At 56.9% G+C, this 24,528-nt stretch overlaps 3 protein-coding genes and 1 long non-coding RNA gene across 13 annotated transcripts; 3 read left to right on the top strand and 1 right to left on the bottom strand.

The window, feature by feature from the left end:
• Positions 1-290: 290 nt before the first annotated feature.
• Positions 291-5,046, top strand: PYCR1 (pyrroline-5-carboxylate reductase 1). Of its 5 annotated transcripts, none has more exons than XM_043905176.1 (8): positions 291-405; positions 831-943; positions 1,193-1,263; positions 2,019-2,198; positions 2,457-2,675; positions 2,986-3,078; positions 3,229-3,392; positions 4,226-5,046. In XM_043905176.1, the coding sequence occupies exons 2-8, from the start codon at positions 877-879 to the stop codon at positions 4,389-4,391; spliced, it is 960 nt and encodes a 319-aa protein (XP_043761111.1). In that variant the 5' UTR covers positions 291-405; positions 831-876; the 3' UTR covers positions 4,392-5,046. The 5 variants fall into 5 exon arrangements, with proteins under 5 accessions (XP_043761111.1, XP_043761107.1, XP_043761109.1 ...); XM_043905172.1 differs by having other exon boundaries at positions 294-405; positions 2,454-2,675; XM_043905174.1 differs by having other exon boundaries at positions 388-508; positions 2,454-2,675.
• A 450-nt stretch (positions 5,047-5,496) lies between these two features.
• Positions 5,497-8,810, bottom strand: LOC122693478. Its single transcript, XR_006340908.1, has 2 exons — positions 8,674-8,810; positions 5,497-5,770 (listed from the first exon to the last, which is right to left on the bottom strand). It is a non-coding gene; the product is annotated as an uncharacterized LOC122693478 (long non-coding RNA).
• Positions 8,811-8,966: 156 nt separating this feature from the next.
• On the top strand, positions 8,967-18,047 carry MAFG (MAF bZIP transcription factor G). 4 transcript variants are annotated; one of them, XM_043905181.1, is made up of 3 exons: positions 8,967-9,259; positions 13,045-13,108; positions 13,206-18,047. In XM_043905181.1, exons 2-3 carry the CDS (start codon positions 13,073-13,075, stop codon positions 13,656-13,658), a joined length of 489 nt encoding a protein of 162 aa, XP_043761116.1. In that variant the 5' UTR covers positions 8,967-9,259; positions 13,045-13,072; the 3' UTR covers positions 13,659-18,047. The 4 variants fall into 4 exon arrangements, with proteins under 4 accessions (XP_043761116.1, XP_043761120.1, XP_043761117.1 ...); XM_043905185.1 differs by having other exon boundaries at positions 9,121-9,255; XM_043905182.1 differs by lacking the exon at positions 8,967-9,259 and adding an exon at positions 9,710-10,369.
• A 66-nt stretch (positions 18,048-18,113) lies between these two features.
• Positions 18,114-24,363, top strand: SIRT7 (sirtuin 7). 3 transcript variants are annotated; one of them, XM_043905178.1, is made up of 10 exons: positions 18,114-18,264; positions 18,335-18,472; positions 18,554-18,658; positions 20,362-20,432; positions 20,526-20,601; positions 21,654-21,752; positions 21,824-22,060; positions 22,194-22,274; positions 22,458-22,564; positions 23,677-24,363. In XM_043905178.1, the coding sequence occupies exons 1-10, from the start codon at positions 18,172-18,174 to the stop codon at positions 23,873-23,875; spliced, it is 1,206 nt and encodes a 401-aa protein (XP_043761113.1). In that variant the 5' UTR covers positions 18,114-18,171; the 3' UTR covers positions 23,876-24,363. The 3 variants fall into 3 exon arrangements, with proteins under 3 accessions (XP_043761113.1, XP_043761114.1, XP_043761115.1); XM_043905179.1 differs by having other exon boundaries at positions 20,529-20,601; XM_043905180.1 differs by lacking the exon at positions 23,677-24,363 and adding an exon at positions 23,012-23,662.
• The last annotated feature ends 165 nt before the right edge of the window (positions 24,364-24,528 follow it).

The following is a 24,528-nucleotide window of genomic DNA, read 5'->3' on the forward strand; positions in this document are numbered from 1 at the left end:
CCTCCATGCTCGACGATCAAGTTAATAACATGTCTGGATTCACAGCGAGCGAGAGCCGCGTCCGTGTTCAAGCTACAGGCTCTTTGAGAACCCGGCTCCTGCCGCCCCTCCCCCGCCGCGCTCGGTCCCCAAGAGCGGTCCGGGTTCGGGTGGGTAAGGGTCTACAGCCCGGGCTGAGGGTAGCTGGGTGCGGGTTCTGAAGCCCGGGGGCGACTGGGCCTGGGGGCGGGGGCGGGAGGCCGGGGCGAGCGGATGATGCAACGGCCCCGGCGCCTCCCGCGCCCCTGGATTGGCCGGCTCCAGGGCGGCCGCGCCGCGGATTGGCTGGGGCGGCGGGGGTGGGGCCCCCGGAGTGGGTGCCGCGTGGCGGGCGCGGCGCTGCAGACTGGGGGCGACACGTACAGGGTAACTGGGTTATCGGGGGGCCAGGCTGAAGTCCGGCTTGAGCGGGCGGTGCTGCCGCGGGAAGGAAATGTGGCTCCGCGCCCTCGCCTTCGGCGTGGAGGGGGTTCGGACCTGGGGAGGTGTGGGCGTGGGGAGGGGATTCGGGCGTGGGGGCGTCGGGGCGCAGATGATTCGTCTCCCCTCTTCCGGAGCTGCCGACCTCTTCCGGAGGCGGGCGCGCCTGTCCCAGCTCCCCGTGTCTGGGACCCTCGGGAACCGATCGGGAAGCCGCGGTGGGCGGGGCACCGGAGTAGGGGAGAGTTAGACCGGCTGAAATAGGGCGGGGGCGGGGGTACTCCGGTTGGCGGTGGAGTGGCCAGAGCTGACACTGTCTGCCTAACTTCTTGGGCTGGATTCTGCCCCATCGTCCCGCGTTGTTCTTGCAGAGCCGGTGCCAACTGAGAGGGCGGTGGGCGCAGACCTCCAGACACCATGAGCGTGGGCTTCATCGGGGCTGGCCAGTTGGCCTTTGCCCTGGCCAAGGGCTTCACAGCAGCAGGTAGGCTCTATGACCAGTAAAGGACAAGTGTAAGAGGGTGGGCCGGTTACCCTTCCCCAGGCTGCGAGGAGAAGAGGGAGTCGGGATAACAAGCCTCATTTGAGCCGTGGGAAACGGTAGCCTTGGGAAGTTTGGAGTAAGGCTGTGGTTGCTGTTTTACCCTGGGGTGGGGGGATTTCTGTTCTTCCTGGGAATGTGGGGGAGGGATGCCAGGCCTGGCCTTGAGGAAGGGACTGTTGTCTCCTGCAGGTGTTGTGGCTGCCCACAAGATAATGGCCAGTTCCCCAGACATGGACCTGGCCACTGTTTCTGCCCTCAGGGTAGGTGCAGGGTTGGAGGGTGACTGGGCGGCTGTCCCTCTGGAGGTTGGTCAGTATTTCTGGAAGCCAGTATGTGACAGCCATGACCCTGGAAGACTAGGAGTAGGGGCCCCAGTGGGCGGCACTGTGCCGCAGTTCCCCACACCAGTGAGAAGAGGGTCCCTGGGGAAGAGTATCTTAAAGACTCTGCCTCTCGGACTGCAGATGGCTTCCCTCCCTCGGCTCTTGGGACCTGCCTGATGGGCACATGTGCAGCTGGTGGGAAAAGGTTGCTGGTCAAGAATGCGGTTCCCAGAGTGGAGCCCCCACAAGGGGTCACAGTGTGGGGGCCAGGACAGACATCCAAGGGCTGAACGCAGCTTCAGTTTGCCATAGCTGAGTGAGGGCTCCAAGGGTGCTGGCAGACTCCCAGCTTAAGACCGCTACCTATAGCACTACTCGTACCTGGAGGGCACGGGGCAGGGGTCTAGGGGCTGCAGACCCAGGTGGGGTGGGCCTGGACTGTGGGCACTTTTCCTTTTCCACCCACAAAAGAGTTACCTTTCAGAGCAGAATGCTTCCTCCACTTTGGGGTGGGAGTGGCAGTTAGAGGATGCCAGTGCCCCATGCCCTGAGCCGCTAGCCCTTCCATGCTGACATTCCCAGAATCCTCTATGATGAGGGGCTACATGAGGGGCTTTTGGCCTGTGGGGGGACACTGCGGGGGCCAGCCAGCCACGAATCACAGGCTGAGCCTGCCTGGGTGCTCCCTGCAGAAGATGGGGGTGAACCTCACGCCCCACAACAAGGAGACCGTGCAGCACAGTGACGTACTCTTCCTGGCCGTGAAGCCACACATCATCCCCTTCATCCTGGATGAGATTTCTGCTGACATTGAGGCTCGGCACATCGTGGTGTCCTGCGCAGCCGGCGTCACCATCAGCTCCATCGAGAAGGTGAGCACTACAGCTTGAAACTGGCCCGAGGGTCTGTAGATGGGGCAGACGCGTGCACTGCAGAGGGCTCAGGAGTCCTGGCCTGCTTCACACCTGGGGTCCCCCACCTGTAAAGTGGGTGTGTTGTGTTGGTGCAGCCTGTAGAACTCAGGAAGTGTTCGGTTGGCTGAGTTGGGTGAGCACGTTCACACCCACATCCGGCACAGCCCACAGGGCAAGGGGCCGGGATGGACACACAGCTGGTTTCTCCTCCAGAAGCTGACGGCATTCCAGCCAGCTCCCAAAGTCATCCGCTGCATGACCAACACGCCGGTCGTGGTGCGGGAAGGGGCCACGGTGTATGCAACAGGCACCCACGCTCAGGTGGAGGACGGCAGGCTCCTGGAGCAGCTCATGAGCAGCGTGGGCTTCTGCACGGAGGTGGAGGAGGACCTGATTGATGCTGTCACAGGGCTCAGCGGCAGTGGCCCAGCCTATGTGAGAACTGGGGAGGGGCAGGGGCAAGTAGGCAGTTCCCAGGACCTCAGGGCATGTCTCCCCATCTTCTACCCTCCTCCTTGCTCTGGGCTTCTGCGGGCAGAGCTACTGCAGACGCACTGCACACAGTGGTTCTCAACCACTGCCCACCAACTCAGTCATTCGCACAGCAGATGTTTATAGAGCTCTGGCCGGGCAGTGGGTAGGGCACGGAGAGCCATGAAGTTCCCTGGGGTTGCTGTCCTAAGCACTGCCCGGAGGAAAATGAGAATGGGCCTGGGACAGCAGCTTAAGTGCTTTCTCCCTGTAGGCATTCACAGCCCTGGACGCATTGGCTGATGGAGGTGTGAAGATGGGACTTCCAAGACGCCTGGCAGTCCGCCTTGGGGCCCAGGCTCTGCTGGTTAGTGTTTTTTCTGACCCTCTGGTGGGGGCCACTCCTTGCCAGGACCAAGACTGGTGCATTGGGGTGGATGGGTGGAGAGTCAGTGGGTGTGGCTGGGATGGGGGGGGCAGTACCCTCACAACCTTCAGCCCCTCTCTCTGGCTTTAGGGGGCTGCCAAGATGCTACTGGACTCTGAACAGCACCCAGGCCAACTCAAGGACAACGTCTGCTCACCAGGCGGGGCCACCATCCATGCCTTACATGTGCTGGAGAGCGGGGGCTTTCGCTCTCTGCTCATCAATGCCGTGGAGGCCTCCTGCACCCGCACACGGTGGGCCTCAGCCACTGCCCACCCACTCTGTCACTGGCTCAGCAGATGATTATTGAGCTTTGGCTTGGCAGTGGGCAGGGCACAGGGAGCCCTGGGGTTGCAGTGTACAGCATCCCTCACCATCCCCCATCATCCTGTGAGGAGGCGCTGCCTCCCGGGCCCAGGCTCTGCTCCTCATGTTGTTTCATCACTTGTGGCCTTTTGACTGGGGTGGTCATCCAAACCAGGGAGGCAGGCCAGGAGGAAATCTCTGTGGGGCTGACAATACCACCTTCCTCTTGGCCTTGTGGGGAGAGAGAGAGAGATGCGCAGGAGGTACTGGCACAACGACAGCAGTCAGTGAAAGCTGAAAGAGCAGGGGACAGACACGGTGTGGCATCTTGGCTCAGAGTCCCTGTTGCAAGTTCAGGTCTGCAGGATGGACAGGCCTGTTTCTCAGCACCCCACCTGCTGTCCAGTCCAAGTGCCCGGGCTTCTCTACCACTGTCTGATAGTGAGGCTACAACACAGCACTGCCCTCTGGGTGCCAGCCTGCAAGGGAAGCAGATGATGCCTGTGTCCCGTGGTCAGGGCCGAGAGGGCTCTGTGTCTCAGGTGCTGCTGGTAGATCTGGTGACCCTGAGCTGACCTGAATGCGGTGAGTGGCAGCTGGATGGCAGTGTAGGGGAGGGGTCACTGGCAGAGGGCATTGCAGGGACAAAGGCCCTGAGGTAGGAGTGACAGCGCAGCAGCTCCCTGCTGGAAGCCATGGGCTTCCTCTCACTTCCCTCTTGGGCTCCTGAGCTTAGAAGGAGGCGGGGCCCTGGACGCAGCCCTCCTCACTGTCTCCCCAGAGAGCTGCAGTCCATGGCCGACCAGGAGAAGGTCTCACCAGCTGCCATCAAGAAAACCATCCTGGACAAGGTGAAACTGGACTCCCCTCCCGGTGCCTCGCTGGCCCCTTCTGGCCACTCCAAGCTGCTGCCCCGCAGTATGGCCCCAGCAGGCAAGAAGGACTGAGAGGTCCAGCCTGCCTGCGGACCACTCTCCGCCTTCTCCTCCTGGGCTTGCAGCTCTTGCGCTGAGAGTATCTAGCCCCAGGCTGCACAGGGTGTCCTCATGTTGATCCACACTGTCCATGGCTTGGTCCACTCGGATCAGCAAGTCATAGCCGGGATGGGGCACATCACCTCCCAGTGGGAACCTCCACGGTCCCCCAAGTGTGTCCTGGTCCAAAACAAGGATTCTCTGACCTCAGCCTCCCGATTCCTCTATCCCCAAACCACGTCAGGACCACCTTCCTCCAAAGCTCAGGAGGCTTGAGGGGGCTTTACCCTCCCCCGCCAGCATTAGCTGGCTTCCCCTTGAGTACAAAGGTCAAGGCCCCACTCCACCCCCCACCCCCACCATGAAGGCCCACCCAAGGAGAACGTCTGCCCTTTTCCCACTCACAACTCTTTCCTCAGTGTGGGAAGAACCAGAGGGTCCCCGACATCCCACAGAAGGGCCCATGGTTCTTGGCCAGCACGAGATTTGAGAAAAAGGCTCCTCAGGTGGTTGGACTCCTGAGGCCCCAACACTCAGGCCATCATCTCCCTTTCCTGGCCTGACCCACAGACGCTGTCAGCTCTGTCTCTTAACTTTTTAGATTAAATAAATTGGTTTCCATCCCCAATGCCTGGACTTGTAACTTTGTCCCCACGTGGGGAGGGGAGGCTCCCACCTGTGCTGGAGGGTCATCGCTGTCTGGTATAACACTGAAGGCTGGCCACCCACATGCGCAGAGCCCTACAATCCAAGTCAGCCAGCCTGGCTGGTGGGGCTGAGTCTCCCAGTGAGCAGGGTGTGAGGGGGCTTCTGGGGAAAGTCACTAGAGGCATGACAGGAAACTGGCACCATAGCTGGTCTTGGCAGGCCCTGCTGTGGGGGTGAGGGGTACCAGCCTCAGTACTCTGCGCCTCTTGGTTTGGTGGGGATAGATGTCTCCCCAGCTCACCCAGGCAAGGCCAAGGGCAGGTAAGGAAGAAGCCCCCTAGGAAGATGTGTTAGAGTTCTTCAGAGGAATAACCAGTAGGAGATGGCTGACATACATATATATATACACACACACACACACACACATATATATAAACAGGATTTATCATGTTTTATATATGTTGCAAAGCTCATATCATGATTTATCATGAGAAATTGGCTCACAATTATGGAGTCAAGCAGGCAGGCTGGAGACCCACAGAGAACCAGTATTTTGATTTGAAGGCCATCAGGCAGGAAGAACTGAGGTAGGCAGGTGAGGTCTGAAGTAGGCTGATGGATAATTCTGTCTTACTCTGCAGAGTCAGTCTTCTATTCAGGCCTTCAACTGCTTCAGTGATGCTCACCCACATAAGGAGGACAATCTGTTTTATTGATTAAAATATTAATTTGAAGGATAAAAAAGGAAAAAATAAAATGTTAATTTGGTCTACTGCTGTACATGTTACTTTCATACAAAAACACCCTCGCAGAAATAGTATCTGGTCACCCCATGGCCCAGTCAGTTTGACTTAAAATTATCCATCATCAGAAGCCCACAAGATCAGAGGAGCTGCTGAGGGTCAGAACCTTTTCTGGGGCCAAGAGGGCTCACATTTGTTTGTTTTTTTTTGTTTTTTGTTTTTCTTCTTTTTTTTTCGTTTTTTTTTTTCACATTTGTTTGATGAACAAATTACTGAGCATGAAGACAAGGCCCCTTGCCTCCAGAGGTTCACACTCACACACACCTGAGTGAGTATGTCAGAGGACCAAGACTGGGCATCTGTAGGGTGTTGGTGGAGGGGGCATTCAGGTGAAGCGATGGGAGGGGACCAGAGAGCCCCTGGGCAGAGGTTTTCCAGGAACTGCATTACAAGGTCTCAACTCTGGTTCATTTCCTTCCTCTGGGCCCACTTAGAACCAAAGCCCTGTGCAAATGTGATGGGAGAAGGGAACACTCTGGGGACAAGGACATGGCCTTCCAAATCTACGGGAGACAGAAAAAACAGCAGTTAAGGGGCAAGACTACAGCAGTTAGGGCTTCCCCAGTGGCTCAGTTGTAAAGAATCCACCTGCCAATGATGGAGACACAGGAGACTCAGGTTCAATCCCTGGGTTGGGAAGATCCCCTGGAGGAGGAAATGGCAACCCACTCCAGCATTCTTGCTTGGAAAATGCCACAGACAGAGGAGCCTGGTGGGCTACAGACCATGGGGTCACAAAGAGTCTGACACAACTGAGCATGCACACACACAAGGGCAAGACCACATTCCCTTGTCCCTGTCAGGGTGGTCTCCAGAGTCCCAGTCACTCACTACGTACCAAGTGCCCAAGGCCCTCATGAAGCCTGGAGTTCCTGCAGGGCCCCCCTAGGGCATGAGCCCCTGGAACTCCATGCTGGTGGGTAGAAGCATGAGTGAGCTATGGGCCTTGCCTGGCAGAGTACTTGGCAGTGCAGGGAGACCCTGGCACCATCACTCTGGGGAAAACATGTCCTGGAAGAGATGGTCACACAGGCCACACATCTGCCCAGGACCAAAGCCTTTCCTTGACTGTGCCCTTCAAGTCAAGGTCAGTCTCACTGTTGGAGCGCCTCCTGTGTGTCAGGTGTCTACCAATAAGATGAGCGGGTCTTGCTGCTCCCACACGTGCCCTGGTCTGGGGTTTGGAGAAAGCCAGAAGGTGGTTCCAAAATAAGGAATCACCTGTCACAGTCTCGGAGGAAGCACAGGGATCCAGATGAGCTTTGCAACAAGCTTTGTGTTACCCTGTGAAGAACACACTGGGTTTCAGCCAGCAGGTCTGTGAACCTTGATTCCAACCACCAAAGGCCAGAGGTGGGGAATTGTGGCAGAGCCACACAGGCCCAAGAAGGGGTGTGATGTGGGGAGAACGATATGAGGTGTTTGGTATCCTGCAGGAAGTGACACCTGGAGAAATCCCTGCAAGTATGAGCAGACCTAAGCAGAGCAGAACAGAAGAAGAGCTTACAGCTGGTGGTGAGGATGTGAGAGGTCCAAGAAGACCTCTTTCTTGGCCTCAGGGGCAAGTCTTTGTGGTCTAGTACATTAAGAGTTGAGAGTGGGATTTCCCTGGTGGTCCAGTGGGTTAAGAATCCGCCTGCCAAAGCAGGGGACGTGGGTTTAGTCCCTGGTCCGGGAAGATTCCACATACTGTGGGCAACTTAGCCTGTGTGCCACAACTACTGAGGCGGTACTTTAGAGCCCAAGAGTCACAACTACAGAGCCCACACATCTAGAGCCTGTGCTGTGCAATGAGAAGCCACTGCAATAAGAAGCCCTCACTTGCCGCAACTAGAGAAAAACCCACATAGCAATGAAGGCCCAGCACAATCAAAAATAAGGAAAAATTTAAAAAAGAATAAAAAATAAAAATAAAAAAAGAAGAGTTGAGGGCTTTAGAAGTCTCTCCCTGAGTATATTAAGGCCCTATAATCTGTGAGACTCAGGCTACACCCGGTGCAGGGGGACACGCCTTGCCATTAAAGAACACAGACAGGATGATAAGACAACCACATGCAACCCTGAAAAGTAGGTGACAAGGTCCTGTGGGATTCTGAGGGAATTAGAGTCTGGGAGAGAGAGCTGCTGACACCTTGATGTCTCCTGGCTTTGGGGGCCTCCTGGGTTGGCCTCCATCATTCATTCAGTGGCACTGAATTCCCCTGAGGACAGGCAACCCCTCTGTCACTCATCCTTCTTTCAGCGCACCTGATCCCTCTGACCTGCCTGGCAGGGTAGGTCCCCCTTCCTGGCTTTACACTTGAGAAGGTAAATCCAGAATGTCAAAGTAGAAATTGGATCCCTTCAATTTCCTGTCTGCCTTTTGTCACCTTTTTCTCTGGGAATTTTTTTTTTTTCCTCTGGGAATTTTTAAGAGTCGTGAGAACTTACAGAAAGTTCAGGAGTAGACATGGACCGGTGACCTGAGTTCCAGGCAGATGCCGATGAAACAGGAAAGGAAAGGTACAATTTCTACATAAACTGTTCATTCAACAGATGTTTACCCCTCACCCACTCTGAGCTAGACGCGTTCCAGGGACCGCCTGAGTCCTTGTGAGGTCTCGGGATGTTGGGTGAAGACAGATTACACTACAGGAAGGATGTTGGAAGTGACAGACAGACCTAAGTTTTGAATCCTGGATAAGCCCTTCACCTCTGGGAGTATATGGGTTTTGTGAGCCAGGCCAATGTTCCTGGCAGGGCTGAGGCCCGCTCCAGTTATGGAGGCAGTGCATGCAGAGTCTGACAGGCGGCATCAGAACTACCGTGAGAGTCTTCTCCGTTATCCATGGGACCTCTGATCCGCACCGGCGCCCTGGACACGTGGCCTTTGAAACGTCCTGCACACAAGGCACAGAAGAGTATTTGAGCAGGATCGCCAGGCCCCGCCTCGAAGGGGGCGTGGCTGGCCGGGAGCGCGCTCCTGGGCTAGTCCCGCGAGACCTCACCCACCGGGCGCGGCGCGCGTTGCCCAGGCGACCGTGCCAGGGTGCGCAGGCGCAGTGCAGGCGTGCCCCGCCCCCGCCGCCGCCGCCGCCGCCGCGTCTTCCCCTTTAAGCCCTAGCCGGTCGCGTCGCCGCTTCATGAATGGAGCCCACGTGACCAAACATCATGTGACGTCTGTGGAGCGGCGGCGGCGGTGGCTGTGGCGGCGGTGGCGGCGGCGGCGGCGGAGAATCCCGAGCCCCGAGCCTGGTCCAGCTCGGCCTTCCCAGCGCGCTCGGCGCGGCCCGCGCAAGCGGCGAGCCCCCACTCTGGGCCTGGAGTACTCGTTTGGCCAGCCCAGCGCGGCCTCGGAGTGCCCGCCCCGCCCCGCCCCGGCCTCGGCCCGCCGGGCCCGCAGTGTGGTGGGTGAGTGCGGCGGCGGCCGGGCTAGGGCCGGACGGAGGGTGGCCGGGGATTCCAGGCCGGGGACGGGTGCTCGCGGGGCTGCGGCTCCTCCCGGCGGGGCGGGCCGGGTACACTTCGGTCTTTGGGTCTGCCTGTGCCCTGCTGGCGGCCCGTGCCTCGATTTCCCCACCGGTCAGGAGCGGTTCCTGGCCCCTGAGCCGGGAGTGCTGGGGTGGGCGCAGGGGCTCTCAGGGGCAGGCGGGGCGTGTTCTGGGCTGGTTAGGTAAAGCCGGGGCGTCCTGGAGGGAGGGGCGGCCGGGGTGGCGGGAGGAAAGGGTGGGGTCGAGCAGGGCGCCCAGGGCTCCGCGGAAAAGCTCGGCGGCCCCGGCCTGAGCTGCTGATTCATCAGGTGTCTGTGTCAAGGCTTCCCTGGCGCGGGGTCTTTGGCAGGCTGGGGGGAGGAGGCGGCACGTGGGGGGGCTGGGAAGACCCTGCCCGCGCCGGCTTCGCTCCGTCACACGCGTGCCAGAGCCCAGAGGGAGACTTGCTGAGTCATCAGCATGAGGTCACTAGATGCTCGTCCTAATGCCTGGGGGGATTTGAGCTAGGGGCCTGAGAGGCCGGGAAACGAGCGGTGAGAGGGAAACCGTGGGAAGTGAGAAGGGGCCCAGCCCCAGGCTGGGGCGCCAGCTTAAGTTTAGACTGATACGTGAGTTTACGATAGGAGGGTGAGGAGTAAACGGAGCGGTCACGGTGCGGGTTATCCCAGGGTAGAGGGTGAAGCCCCTGGTCTGTCCATCCCCTCCCAGGCAGGCTTTTCTCAGGCTGCTGGTTCCTGACCCGCCTCTGGGACAGTTCCCCAAACTGGGAAATAGTTCTGAGAAGAGGGGAGGAGCTTAGGGGGGGCCGTCCTAGCGGGCTGGGAAGTAGGCTTTCCCTATGGCTGGTGTGGTTGGCCAGGCCGGGCTGCCTCAGGTGGGAAGACGTGAGGCAGTGGGAGAAGGAGGGGTGCCTGTACTTGAGTCCTCGGTGACAGTGGACAGTTCAAGGGGCAAGTCGGTGCAGCTCTACCAGGAAATTGCAAAGGAGAGGAAGCAGAAGGTCTTAGACTTCAGGGGAGTGAGGTGTCTGGTGAGCAGGCTTTGGCTTTCTTCACAGCCTTGCCTTGGGGTCTGAGTGGTGGTAACTTTGAGGGTGCCTAGCCTTCAGGGCATAACAAGTGGACTGGTGTGGATGGCAGGAGTTGACGAATCCCAGTCACCCCAGAGTGGTTCCACTTGAGGTTGGGGCTCAGTACTGTGCAGGTTAGCGAGGAACGTGGCACTGCTGGGTGTCAGGCCAGTGGTAGGGAGGGACTCCTGGGGAGTGACAGCCTGAGGGTGGTGTGGCCTGAGCTACTTTTCCTGGGTGTATAAGTGGTTCCTGGTCTCAGGGTTAGGGGAGCACTCCGTCTAGACCAGAGCTGACTGCTCTTGCCCAGGGGTTCATGGCTAGCCAAGGCTGACCTTGTGGTTTGTCCTCCTTCCTCTCCAGCCCTGGGCTTATAGATGCCAGGTGTTTTAACACTTCAGCTGATCTTTTGGCTGGAATTCTCTGCCCCAGGAACATGTAGATTCTTCTTAGCTACTTATGCTCTGGTCGAAATTAAGTTTTAGACTTTTTACAAAGGGCTTCTGGAGAAGGTTGGTCTAAAGGGCAGGGTGGGAGTGCAGTGGGCTAGGTGAGGGTGCCAGAGTGACCAAGGCCACACCTGCCAGGGCAGTTTGGCCACTGGTGTTTGCGATCAGGAGAAGGGGCAGGGGTGGACTGGCCTCCTGTCTGCTGTCCACACCCGGGAAAGAGGATGGAGCTCTCTCTCCCCTTTCTGGCTGGCTTTGAGCTTGAATGAGTGGCCCTGGGTACCTTGGTGGATTCCTGCCTTTGGGACCACCCATGCCTTCACCACAAGGTGTGCTCAGCCTTCGCAGAAGCAGAGACAAGAAACAGGGTAAAGGTTCTCGTTGATCTGGCCTCTGAAATCCCCTCCCTCAGGTTTCTTGTGGTGCCCTGAGCCATCAGTCCCATCCCTTGCCCAAAAGCTGTCTCCGTCCCAGCAGTGTGAGTCTGCAGGTAGCGGAGACCAGGCCAGGAGGTCGGAAGCCCCTGCTTTGCTAAGACCCGCCCCTCCCCCCCACGAGCTGCGCACAGGCACACCTTTGATTAGGAGGCGATTGGCTACACTTGTGCTGAGTTCAGGGCTTCTGTGGAGGGTGAAATCTGCCGAGGAGGCACTTTTCAGCTCCCAGCCGCCATGCTCGGCACTTTTCTGTGTGATCTCTTCAGGAAGTCACCGTATGCTCAGCATTTGGGGATGGGGGGGTGGAGGGAGGATGGCGCGTGGGAAAAACTGGTGCCAGGGCTTTTCCTTCACGCTGACAGTGGCAGGACCAACTCAATTACTCTGGACCTGGACTCAGAGCTGGGGGAGCCCTTCTGGCTCCACCTGGAGGACCTGGCTCCTGTGGTAGGCATGGGGCCCTGAAGACCTCGTGACCTCCAGCTCCTCTGCTCTGGAAGAGCAATGGCGCCATAGCCTCTCCAGGAGGGCACCACAATCCTGGTTAGGCTTCCATTTACTTCCCTGCATCTAACCTGGAAGGTCACGGAGGGATCAAGGGGACAGAGGTGGTCAAGCTGAGCCAGGAATCCCAGGACTCAATGGGGAGAAATGTGCTTGGCAGGGCTGCAGAAAGTGAGGGCAGGATGCAGAAAAGATGACCAAGTGGATGGGTGAGGGGGCCCTCTGGGTTTTGTTCCCTGCTTTGTGGGTGGGGACCCCAACCAGGGAGCCAGAGAATAGTCACTGGCCAGAAAGGGTTGAGCAGGCCCCTGGGGGGTCAGTTGTGGGCACTCTTGTGAAATACCCTGGATGGGGTGGGGCAGGGGCACAAAAAGCTGCAACCAAAGCCACAGGATGGTTACTCCATCGGCAGCAGAGGTGGACAAAGAGGGCGGAGGGGCGTGGGGCTGGGCTCCCCTGGCAGGAGTGTCTGCTGCCAGGAGGGTGGGGAGCTCCCACCAGTGCTAAAGACAAAATCAGAGCGGCTTGGACAACTCCGCTTACTACTCTTCAAAGTGAACAGTCTAGGAGAATTGGCAGTCTTCTGCATCCTCCCCTCTGCTCCAGTCCCCAGTGGGGACAGCCCACTGAGCCTTCACGGGAGCAGGGCTTTGTCCCAGGCGGCTTAGGGGAGGTAGAACCCTGGCCCCGACCCTCACCTGCTGTTGGCCAGGCTGGCCTTCACCGCCCCAGCAGCTTGCTGCTGCCAGTCCCCTGGGGCTGTGTTGGCTGGCGGCCTCGGGAGTGCCAGGCCGGTGAGAGAGCAGAGAGCGGGAGCGATGTGCTGAGTCAGCATGACTCGCCAGGAACAGCCAAGCTCTGGGGCGCACTGGGGTTATTTTTAAAGCTCCCGGCTTCCTTCTAGGCTGGCCCCTCCCGCATCCTTCTAATCTCTACCCCTCCACTCCCGGCCCCTTTACTTGCCTCTGCCTCCCTAATAGCCCTTCAGTTCCCCTTCCCCCATCTGACCCTCCTAGCCTCCCACCTAGTTCCCTAGGGGCAGGGTGGACAGGGAGCAACCCAGCTCTGGAGAGGCCAGGTATCAAAGGGAAGGGGCAGGCAAGGGGTGAGGCTGGAGGGGCGGGGCGGGGCTGGGTGTGTTCCCCTGGGTAGACAGAGGGTGTCAGGGGGGCTCAAGGCTCTGTGTGGATTGGGGAGGGAAAGGGTGTGGTCTCCAGGGTCCTGACCTTTGCTCCCTGTCTCGCAGAGTGCCTGCTTGCTGTGCCCCCCGGGTTATGACGACCCCCAATAAAGGAAACAAGGCCTTGAAGGTGAGCAGATAGGGTGGGCAGCGTCTCAGGGCTGGGGTGGCACAGGGGCAGATGGCCTCCACTTGGCCCACGACCTCGTGCACTGTGCCCTCCCCAGGTGAAGCGGGAGCCGGGAGAGAATGGCACCAGCCTGACGGACGAGGAGCTGGTGACCATGTCGGTGCGGGAGCTGAACCAGCACCTGCGGGGCCTTTCGAAGGAGGAGATCATCCAGCTGAAGCAGCGCCGGCGCACGCTCAAGAACCGCGGCTATGCCGCCAGCTGCCGTGTGAAGCGGGTGACCCAGAAGGAGGAGCTGGAAAAGCAGAAGGCGGAGCTGCAGCAGGAGGTGGAGAAGCTGGCCTCTGAGAACGCCAGCATGAAGCTGGAGCTCGATGCCCTCCGCTCCAAGTACGAGGCCCTGCAGAACTTCGCCAGGACCGTGGCCCGAAGCCCTGTGGCGCCAGCTCGGGGTCCCCTTGCTGCTGGCTTGGGGCCCCTTGTCCCCGGCAAGGTGGCTGCCACCAGCGTCATCACAATAGTAAAGTCCAAGACGGACGCCCGGTCGTAGGGACACACTTGGCCAGGCGGGTCTGCAAGGGGCCAGTAGGCGCATGGCAAATTCGGCAGCCCTGTCCCCTTCTTCCTCCCTCCTCTTCCTCTTCTCTCCTTTTCCTCCTCTCCTACCTCCTCCCTTCCCTGCAAAGCACAACCTGCACCCCAGGGGCGCTGGGCTGAGCCCCTTTGATCTCGTCTTTGTCATCGTGTGTTTTGTACGTTGGGATTGGTCAGTTTGGCGGTGACGTGGGGTCGCCCCCGCCCCCTGTGTACCATGGGCAGGTGGGCTTGGAGTCGAGTCAGCCTGTGGGAGTGGACAGAGGAAAATCAAGCAGGTTCTCTGGGGCATGTTCCCCCGAGCACGGAGGGCTGCAGGGCAGGAGAGGCTGTTCTCACTATGGAGTGACCCACAGGCTCTGAAGGCCACCAGGTTAGCAGGAGGCCAGGAGGTTCACTCTCAGTCCAGCCCGCAGGCCTAGACGGGATCGGCTGTCCCCGAGGGCCCTGGACAGGCGGGCCACCAGTCTGGCGCTAGGGGGGATGGGACGTCGTGTGGCTGTGGGCCAGGGGCCTTGGCACTCACGCCTGATGTGTTGCACTGAACAAGACCAAATCACTGGTTGTGAGCGTGAAGGGTGTGTCCAGTGTCCTTCGATGGGTCCCGTGTCACTGTTTACATGACCTGTTTGTGTGGTTACATAGCCCTTTATTTAAAAGAGAGAAGTTCCTTTTACGAAGTTATTAAATTATATGTTTAAAAGCTAGAGAAAAAAAAAGCTGCAGAGTATTTATAAAACTGTCTTTTTAAAAAAAAAAAAAAAGAACATTTGACCATATACATGGAAAAGGGAAGAAAGTATAATAGAAACTTTGCTAGTTTAAAAAAAAGAAAAAAAAATCCTTTCTTGTAAACTTACAGACAAGTCTTTGTGGCTGTTGGAGTTTAGTTTTTATATACACAGAGTTATCAGACGTTATTTATAAAACTTAGTTTAAAAAAAAAAAGACAAAAAAAAAAAAGCCAAGCCGCGAGCGACCAGAAGGCGCGTCCTGACGTCCTCTTTGCTATCTCTTTTGCAATTGTACCGAAAGTGACTTACTCCCTTGCCCCTTCCTGCTTCCGTTTCTTGCCGGTGCCGTGGTGTCGTCCGTGCCTGGTGAGGTCTTGTGCAGCGTCACGTGCTGGTGCTTCTGGTGACCTTTGACCTGTGGGTGTCACTTCTTGTGTCTGTTCTCCCGTGTTTGTTTTTTTGGATTTGGTTGTGGTTTTGCTTCTGCTGACTTGTCAGGCCCAGGCTGTCATGCCGGGCTGCGCCTGCTCCAGTGGAGCTTGGGGGTCTGCGCCGCCAGCCCTGCCTCTTCTGCTTTGGCACTCACCTTGAGCCCCAGGGCGGGGGGGGGGGGGGGGTCAGTTGCAGGGTTCTGCCATACCCCAGGCTGACCTTTGGCTTCGCATGTGTGTCTCAGGCTTGGGCTGATCCAGCAGCAGTGTAGGTGAAAATGGGGGCTATCCTGGGCGCCCCACCCCACTGCTCCCCGCACTACTTCCTTATCCTCGGCCTCTGGACCTGGGTGGGGGCTCACAGGGATCAAGGAGTCACTGTGGGTGCCCACCAGGCCAGGGCCAAGCTGCCCCTGGCTGTCTTCCTTCTGGCCTTCAGTCACCGTGTTTGGGCTCCAGCCACCAATCGGAGATTTGTTCCTGTGGGTTTCAGGTGGGCCTCAGCAGGGGAAGCCCAGGGACCTACTGCCCACTCATCCCAGAGCTGTTTCCATGCTGCAGGACGGTGCTTCCCAGGCAGAGCCAGGTGTTTTCGGGGCCCACCTGGAGCAGCCCCTTCTCCTTGCCTGAAGGCCTGGGGGTCCCCACCAGTGCCAGACAAGGGCTATGGTCTCCGGGGCCAAGTCCTGTCCCTCTTCTCCCCCCGAACATGCTGGCAGCTCTTGGCTTTGGGCCTTCTTTCACCGCCCTTTGGGGTCTGTGTCTTCCAGGGATCCACTGCTCGGCTTGTGGAGGTGCTTCCCCAGGGCTGAGCCCACCTTCCTGTCACGGCAACTCAGTGAGGCAGCCAATCTCAGACTTGGCTTGGGCAGCTGCTTGTAGGCACATGATGGGGGCTGTCTGTGGTGCCTGCCCCGCCCCCCAAGAGGCTGCTCCCCTGGCTCTGGCCATGTGGGGTTTGGCTACTACTTGGGGTCGCTGGCTGGCTTTTCTAGGGGCCCTGAACCCCTCGAAAAAGCACAGAAGTGGGCTGGTGAAAAGAAAAACAATGTGGCCTGGCAGGGTTTAACCTTGTAGACAGTAGAATCTTCATCCCAGCGTTTGATGCAGCATGCCTAAACTCTGGGGAATTTGGGCTGTCTACTTCTGTTGTCTTGTTGGGCTTGATCTTGACCCTAGACACTCAGAGACATTCCTGGCTATACCCAGGTTGGCTTGCAATGGAGATTTTGACCATTGACTCTGAATCACTTAGTGGCTTCCTTTGGCTCCCTGCAGTCTGGCTTTGTCTACCTAAGGTCCAGAAGAGAGTGGTTGATGTTGCTTGTAGCAGCAAGTTGGAATCACATCATAAGAATCCCTAAAGAGAGATCATGCCCTGTCCTGGACAAGGGGAGGGACAGGCTCTCCGTGTCCAAGTACAGTCCCCACTTTTGTTCTGGAGGTGGAGCCTCTATCTCTGTGCACTCCTGTCATGCTGTAGACCTGGAGAGAGGAAGGTTTGAGGGTGGGCATGTGCTGAACAGAATTACAGGTCCTTGGTTTGGTTTACAGACACGTCTGGATTTAGTGAGGCTATGCTTCCTTTTGAGGTTTTTGGATTTGGAGCGACTCTTCCTTGGATCTGGGGAGCATTCTGCTCCCCTTAAGCCAGCCTCTTGGGGCTTCTCTGCCCCTCCCCCACTTCATTTTGGTTCTTGACAGTAGATCCTGTGTCCACATGTGGCTGTTTGGTGTCTTTTTGATTCTCGTTAATTCATTTTTCCTACTGTGAGTGTGTCGTGTTCTCTTTCTCCTCAACTTTTTGACACAGCGAATTGAGGACTTTGGCTCAGGCCAAGTCTCCCAAACTTGTCCGCTAAGTAAACCATAATGTGCACCTTCCTACACTTTGCCCTTGCCCAGTCTTCCCTTATCCCAACATGGACACTCAGATTTCAGAGGCGAACCCTTTGGGAACAGGTCAGCTTCTGCCCAGAGTTATGGCTCCAGGGAGCCCTCCGCGGGGCTCTTGGCCACTGCTCCAGGTTACACTCACTGCGTTGGAGAAGCTATGGCTGCTGGGTGGTGTGCTGGTTTCTGCCAGGTGCCAGGTCTCCCTGGAGGCTTTTCTATTCTTGGTCCAGGCCTCCAGGTCTGGGCACAACCCTGACCATCAGCAGCAGCCTCAGTGGTCAGTGCCTGGGCCTGCAGCTCTGATCCACTGCAGCCTGCTTTGGGACAGATGGTCAAGTCCCATCTTGTCACTGCTGCTTCCCTCTCTGGGGTGGCCGGTTGGCCAAAGCTTCCGTCCACAGCTGGGAAGCCACAGCCTGCAGCACTGTTTCCGCTCTAGGATCTTGTAAGTTACTTTTTTAGGCTGTGGTTTGGTGAAAGGAACCAACACATTAACGATTTTTTCCCCCAGAAGCCACCGAATAATTCTTCCTGGCAGGTTTTTGCCTTCCTGTTAGCTGTCTGGTTTTGAAGCCGATGGGAAGAGGCAAGGGTGTGCCCTGGAGACTGGTAGCTTGTCTTGCTCTGGTCTGTGTCCTGAGCATGTGCTATACTTGTTGGACCAGTCGCACACATTTCCACCCCACCCTGGAGCAGCAGCCTTGGTACGTGGGTGTCCCTCCAGTTTGAGCTGGAGTGTTAGGAGAGCCGTCCCTAGTGACCTGTGAAGGGGGACCCCTCTAACAACCTTGTGTCCCAGCCCCACCCTCCACATCCCCTCAAACTGCTAGTCCCTGAAGCCTTTAACCAAACGGGAGTGGGTACAGAAAACCTTCTCCTGGCATCTTAGGGCAGCAGGATAAGGGCTGTCCAGTGTGTCCAGCTCTGCTGCTCTCCTGGCACTGAGAAGGTGGGCCGAGCAGAGTTGATCAGATCCTACCTGCCCTAACTGCCTAAGGCTAAAGACAGGAAGTGGGGGGGCCGGGGGTACGCTGGGATCTGCCGGGCGGGCGGGGGTTGTTGAAGATCCAGGTGGGGAAGGGCCTCACTGGGGCACCCTGGCTGACCTGGGCGGCCGCGGCCTCGTGCTCTCCCTGCCCTGTGCAGTATTTATTGCTAAATTATTGTCCAGGAGGGGCGGCACTGGGCCAGGCCCCGGGTATTTATTGCTGTACATAGTGTATGTTTGTGATATATAAGGTTTTCTTTATTTTGTATATGATCAATAAACACCTTTTAAAGAGACTGGCAGGTGTTTCCTTGGGGCAACGCGCGGGCGGGGCGGAAGGGCGGGGCGGGTCTTGCGCGCATGCGTTGGTGCGTGGCCTGCCGGGAGGCGGAAGCGGAAGCGCGAGTCTCCTCAGGAGCGATGGCTGCCGGGGGTCTGAGCCGGTCCGAGCGCAAGGCAGCGGAGCGGGTACGGAGGTTGCGAGAAGAGCAACAGAGAGAGCGCCTCCGCCAGGTACGCCGCCGCCCGCCCCGCGCCGCGTCCCCAGCCCGCGCCGCCCTCACCGCCCGCCCCGCGCCTGCAGGTGTCGCGCATCCTGAGGAAGGCGGCGACCGAGCGCAGCGCCGAGGAGGGCAGGCTTCTGGCCGAGAGCGAGGACCTGGTGACCGAGCTGCAGGGCCGGAGCAGGCGGCGCGAGGGCCTGAAGCGGCGGCAGGAGGAGGCAAGTCCCGGGCGCGGGCGGACTGGGCGGGCGCGCGGGCGGGCCGGGGCCGGCTCACGACCGGCCTCGGTGTCTTGGCAGGTGTGCGACGACCCGGAGGAGCTGCAGAGGAAAGTCCGGGAGCTGGCCAGCGCCGTCCGCAATGCCAAATACCTGGTCGTCTACACTGGCGCGGGGATCAGCACGGTAGGGACCCGAGGCGGGGACGACTGCGCCCTGGATCGGCTCCCAGGTCCTGGGAAACACGGATTGCTGGAGCTTGGGCAGGCGGGGGGCGCCCCCTTCTGGGTGTCTGATTCCAGCACTGAGCACAGTATTCTGTTAAGCAATGGTACCGATTTGCAAAAGCTTACTGTAAAAGCGCCTGCTGAGCGTCTTTTACTTTTTTAGAGAAACTCGAAATGACTCTATTTGGATCTTCGTTAAGTAGATAGACGTTTTAAAATATTTGAAGTTTGCGTTATACTCAGTTAGAGACAGGAAAGAAAGAGTGATAAAAACAGGACTTGATCGTTTGGTGCTTGTCCGAAGGCTGTGTGGGCAGAGCTAAGCCCTGAACTACCTTCATTCTGAAGGTTAAAGTAAGGTACGTAGAACACAAGGCAATACACATTAGAGTGCATTAGATAAGGAAGGGAAATGCTATGGCTTTTGGTAAGTTTTATAGAGAAGCTACCTGGGCAGTCGAATGTGACTAGCTTGGATAGGGTGGATAGCACGCGCTTTAATTGCTGGGTGCAAGTTGAGTGTGACCTGCATGTAGGCCCAGCAGAGGTGAATAAGCAAGGATTTCCATCAAGAATCCATAGGTGGTGATACTAAGCCATATAAGCAAATGACTAATGTGAAGCTGGCTGTGCTAGGCCCCTAGAATGAAAATCCCAATACACCCTCTGGTTTCAGCTGGAAAACCCATCTGATTGTTTTTCTGTGGGAGGTGGCATGGCATTGAGTCTGGGCCTTGAAGGGTGGGTAAGATTTTACAGGCACTTGTGAAGTAAGACACTCCATGCAGGGATGACTGAAGAGGCCCAATAGCGAAAATGTGTAAGGTATGTTAACTGCTTTAACTTACCAACACCTGGAACCCTGGCACATGTGACCTCCTATCATGTGATTATATGAAAGCAGTGACATCACTTTTTAAAGAATTGTAAGCAGCTGTTCATTAATTTGCTCTGAGTGTTACTGTTTGAGGTTCCCATTTTCCATGTGCATATGAATTTCTGGTCAGGATGGGCATTTTTCTGAGCTTAAGCACCTGAGAAGAGACAGGGCACCCCACAAGGGAGGTCACTCACAGCCTGGGGAATCACAGGCTACCTTGATCCTGGCACACTCTGTTTTCTTCTCTTGGGGTAGCTCTGTTTCAGTGGATTGGAAACTTGGGAAATTCAGTAACGTTTATCTTGTCTGAAGAGGTTGGCCTTTGTGAAGGTAGGCCAAGAACCATTTACAGCATCAGGATGTGAGAACTTGGAGGGTGGAGTGTTCCACTTATGGGTTCACTGTTTGCTAACCCTTGAGTACTGGCTAGACCCTGGGGACATACTGATGAGCCTGATCAGTCTTCCCCCTCAGTATGAGGACAGACCTGTCCACAGAGCCCAGGCTGGACTACATGGTAAAGAGGCTCCCAGCACGAACAAGGCTCCTTGGAGCTTAGAAGGATGAGCTGGAACAGGTCGGGGCAGGGGTCCTAGTGGAGCGGAGAAGCCACTAGGGGTGCACTCCATCTGGGTGGATGTTAGACTAGGAAATGCTCAGCTTATGGAACGAATTGACCAGTTTGTGGGCCAGCCTGGGAAGTACTGAGAGAAATTCTTGGGAATTCTGTCAGTGCCTCCAGTGATCTTTCCACTGGGCTTATCTCCTTTCTGAACCTGCAGGCAGCCTCTATCCCAGATTACCGGGGCCCTAATGGAGTGTGGACGCTGCTTCAGAAAGGAAGAAGTGTTAGGTGAGCAACCTGGCACAGCATTTCTACCTGGTTGAACAGGGAACATGCACCTGTCCTTACAACTCCCCTCACCTTTGCTTCCCTTCCACCTAGCAGTGCTGCTGACCTGAGTGAGGCTGAGCCAACCCTCACCCACATGAGCATCACCCGCTTACATGAGCAGAAGCTGGTAAGAGCCCAGAGTGGCTAGTGTCCAGCCATCCTTCAGTATCCCCCTTAGATAACAAAGGCTGCAGATGCTCAAGTCCCTTGTATAAAAAGGACATAGTGTTTGTGTGTAATTTGTGCATCCTCTCCTATACTGTAAATCATCTATGAGTTACTTATAAAACCTAATATAATGTCAGTGCTATTTAAACTGGTATAAATACAATGTAAATGCTATGCAGATTCTTGCCAGTATGTGGCCAATTCAAGTTTGCTTCTTGGAGCTTTCTGGATTTCTTTCCCCTGAATATTCCCACCCCAGATATTTTTGATCTTTGGTTGGTTGAATCTGCGGATGTAGAACCCTCGGATATAGAAGGCTGATTGTACTTACTGGGTCCATGAGTAGGATCCAAAGGGCCACCTTGGATCCTGCCCAGGCGACAGTTGCATACTACCTCTGTCAGCTAGTGGTACCCCTGATGAGCGCCCACCAAGCAGTTTAGATTCTGGTTTGAGCTGCCATCTATTCCTCCTGTGTTTCCACTCCCAAGAGTAGAGGGTAGCCTCTTTGCTGAATCATCACACAGAGAGTCCACCTAGGCCAAGAGCTTGTGAGGGTAGCCCCTTCCCCTCGTGTTTCTCTTGCATTTTTCCACAGATCTCAGGAACCACGTAGATAACAGGGCAAACTAGTAAGAAGCCTCTGGAGATCCTCCACTAAGCACCTGTTGCTGAGTGGGAGAGGGGTCGAACCTCTAGGGCTTCAAGGACCTAAAGCATCAGTCTGGGTCCTGAGCCCCTTTTTAGCCAAGAGAAGGTGGTGCAAACATTGCCTTCCTGGGGGTTCCTAGTGCTTCTGAGTGGTTGGGAGTGGGCCTGGTGCCCTCCTCATCAGAGCCTCCTGAGTCCTGCTGGGACCAGCCTGCTGCTCTGGGTTTGCCTTCAGTGCTTTGTGCAAGGTCGGAGTTTCTGCTGGGCTGCGGGCTCTGGGACCGGCAGGGTTTGGTATGCTTTCACACCTGAGTGCCGCCCCCCACTTCCTGCTGCTGACTGCCGCTATTGCCCCTCCAGGTGCAGCATGTGGTATCTCAGAACTGCGACGGGCTCCACCTGCGAAGTGGGCTGCCTCGCTCAGCCATGTCGGAGCTCCACGGGAACATGTACATTGAAGTGAGCGATCCCTCAGGGACTCGGGCCTGGGCAGGCCAGTGGCTCCCACTCACAGACCCTACTCCCCTCAGGTCTGCACAGCCTGCACTCCCAATAGGGAGTATGTTCGAGTGTTTGATGTGACGGAGCGCACTGCCCTGCACCGGCACCAGACCGGCCGCACCTGCCACAAGTGTGGAGGCCAACTCAGGGACACCATCGTGCACTTTGGGGAGAGGGGGACGCTGGGGCAGCCTCTGAATTGGGAGGCAGCCACCGAGGCTGCCAGCAAAGCAGACACAATCCTGTGTTTAGGCTCCAGCTTAAAGGTATGCAAATAGCACCGTGGATGGGAACAGGGGTGAACCTGCCTGCAGTTGGTCAGCTCAACCTTAGACCCCATCTTCCTGTATCATCCTTCTCTGGGGTGTGTGTGGTCTGTCCATCTGTCCATTCCCACAGGTTCTAAAGAAGTATCCGCACCTCTGGTGTATGACCAAGCCCCCCAGCCGGCGGCCCAAGCTCTACATTGTGAACTTGCAGGTAACTCAGGTGCTCAGAGCCACCTCCTCAGACCTGGGCCTTAGAACAGGAGAGCCAGCCATCCCTGGGACATCTGTGTCCCACAGTCATGCACCTTGGAGGTCTGGCTAAGCAGGGTCCAAGGCCAGCAGGCTGTTGGGAAGGAGTGAGGTGCTGTCCTCACTCACCTTCTCCTGTCCCCAGTGGACCCCGAAGGATGACTGGGCTGCCCTGAAGCTGCACGGCAGGTGTGATGACGTCATGCAGCTCCTCATGGACGAGCTGGGCCTGGAGATCCCCCGCTATAGCAGGTGAGGGGTACAGGCGCGTCCCCCACTTCCCTGCCCCTGTGTGGATGGGCTGTGTCTGTCGTCTTCTGTGAGCTGAGCGTAGAGAAAGCTCTGAGGTGTGGCAGCTGGCATCTGAGGCGTGACTGCGGCGTGGTGGCCTCTGCAGGGCCCAGCCCCAGCATTGGCTGAGATGTCCTGGCTGGTGTGATTCCTGCGGGGAGAGGGAATCTGCCAGGGTATGCCTGGATGTCCCCCCTTCCCCTCAGGCAGCCTGGACGGGAAGGTGCCTTGAAGGGATGTGCTCTCAGCAACTCTGCTCTTCAGGATCTGGGTGCACTTGGCTTGGGGAACTGGAATACTTTGGGGAAGCTTAAACAAATTGTGCCTTAATACAGAATTTGTGATAATTTAGACGTGGTGTGTGTATTGAGTAAAAAGTTTACACTTTCTCTTTCTGTGAATTTCCAGGGTCTTATAGGGGAAATCAATAACTTCTTTTAATCAAAGGGTTCAAGAATTAAGGATCCCTTCACCTTCTGGGCCTGGCAATTCTTGTATGTTATGTTTGTGGTGTTCTGTAATGTGGGCCTATTGTGTACTGTACTTTTTTTTTTCACATTAACTTAGCTCATTTTCTTTATCAGTGCTTATCTGTATCTTAAGTTTATAATATGTGGTTCTACATCTCAGACACATGATCTCGTCACGGTGTAGTGTTTAGGCCGCACCTCCCTAGTCAGCTTTCCTCCTGTCAAGTCCTGCCGTCTGGGAAGGGGAAGAGGGTCTGGTCTGCCTGTCCCTGGCCGTATGAGTGAAAGGTGGGGCCCAGGGTTGGCTAGTGACTCGTCCTTCCTGGGGCTAGTGCCTCCCCATCCCCTGTGTGCACAGCCCCCTCAAGCACCAAGGAGGAGTGAGTTCTGCAGAGGCCAGGCTAGTCTGGGTCCTGGCCTTTGAGTTATTCGGGGAACTTACCCCTCTCACAGATGTTCTGGAGCTACCACTGAGCACAGCCCAGCCACAATTAAGACACGGGAGGGACGCAGGGTGACCTCAGTCAGCTTTCCCGTCCTGGGGCGGGTTGTGATTGCAAGGGGCTCCCTGGCACACCTGACCCAGCTTTCCCTTTTACGTAGGTGGCAGGACCCCATCTTCTCCCTGGCGACTCCCCTGCGTGCTGGTGAAGAAGGCAGCCACAGTCGCAAGTCACTGTGCAGAAGCCGAGAGGAACCTGGGCCTGGGGACCGGGGTGCACCACTTAGCTCAGCCCCCATCCTGGGTGGCTGGTTTGGCAGGGGCTGCACCAAACGCACAAAAAGGAAGAAAGTAACGTAACCTGGTGCTTGACCAAGGACAATGATGGCACTTTGAAAATGGCCGGGACTCTTGTTCAGGGGCAGCTGGCACCCTTAATGCCTGGACTGCCCCTGAGAATTCTGGGGGTGACATTTTCACCCTGACATGTTTAGCCATTTGTCCTCGTGGGAAGCCCCCTTGCACTGCTGTGGTTGCCCCCTGCATGGGCCTAATGATGGAAGAGGCCTCGCTCAAGCGGCCTCTTCCTAAAGAGGTGGCAGTCACACCCTCTGTGAGAACAGAACTCCGGTTATTTCACACCTGGCCTGCAAAGAGGAAGCACAAAGCTGCCTTACCTCATTCACCAGGCCAGTCTCAGGGGCCTCAACCCAATTTCTACTACTTCTTACTGAAAACGTTAAGTTTATAGAAGCCTTTTTCTGTATTGAGTATGCTGCAAAGGGGTGATTTTTGAGCCTTGGCTCTCAACAAGCCTTTTTATTGTTATTAAACATCTCTGCACTGTCCTTCCCTTGTCAGCGACTACCTTCCTGAAGCGGTGGGTGGGAGGAGACGCCTGAAGGGGCGGGTGCGCCCCACGTGGTCCTGCCCCGCCCCTCTGCCAGGTGGGCGCTAAGGGATGCTGGACACAGGTCATTGGTCGGGAGCGGAGGGGCGGAATCCGGCTTGAG

Source organism: Cervus elaphus, chromosome 5 (genome assembly GCF_910594005.1).
Source record: "Cervus elaphus chromosome 5, mCerEla1.1, whole genome shotgun sequence".
NCBI lineage: Eukaryota > Metazoa > Chordata > Mammalia > Artiodactyla > Cervidae > Cervus > Cervus elaphus.

Bases quoted from the DNA above. Each gene is read 5' to 3' on its own strand.
- SIRT7 (XM_043905178.1), top strand. From the start codon at position 18,172: ATGGCTGCCGGGGGTCTGAGCCGGTCCGAGCGCAAGGCAGCGGAGCGG. The intron at 18,265-18,334 runs GTACGCCGCCGC...CCGCGCCTGCAG, and splicing joins AGAGAGAGCGCCTCCGCCAG to GTGTCGCGCATCCTGAGGAA. The intron at 22,061-22,193 runs GTATGCAAATAG...CCATTCCCACAG, and splicing joins GTTTAGGCTCCAGCTTAAAG to GTTCTAAAGAAGTATCCGCA.
- PYCR1 (XM_043905172.1), top strand. From the start codon at position 877: ATGAGCGTGGGCTTCATCGGGGCTGGCCAGTTGGCCTTTGCCCTGGCC. The intron at 1,264-2,018 runs GTAGGTGCAGGG...TGCTCCCTGCAG, and splicing joins CCACTGTTTCTGCCCTCAGG to AAGATGGGGGTGAACCTCAC. The intron at 2,199-2,453 runs GTGAGCACTACA...TTTCTCCTCCAG, and splicing joins CCATCAGCTCCATCGAGAAG to AAGCTGACGGCATTCCAGCC.
- MAFG (XM_043905181.1), top strand. From the start codon at position 13,073: ATGACGACCCCCAATAAAGGAAACAAGGCCTTGAAG. The intron at 13,109-13,205 runs GTGAGCAGATAG...TGCCCTCCCCAG, and splicing joins AAGGAAACAAGGCCTTGAAG to GTGAAGCGGGAGCCGGGAGA.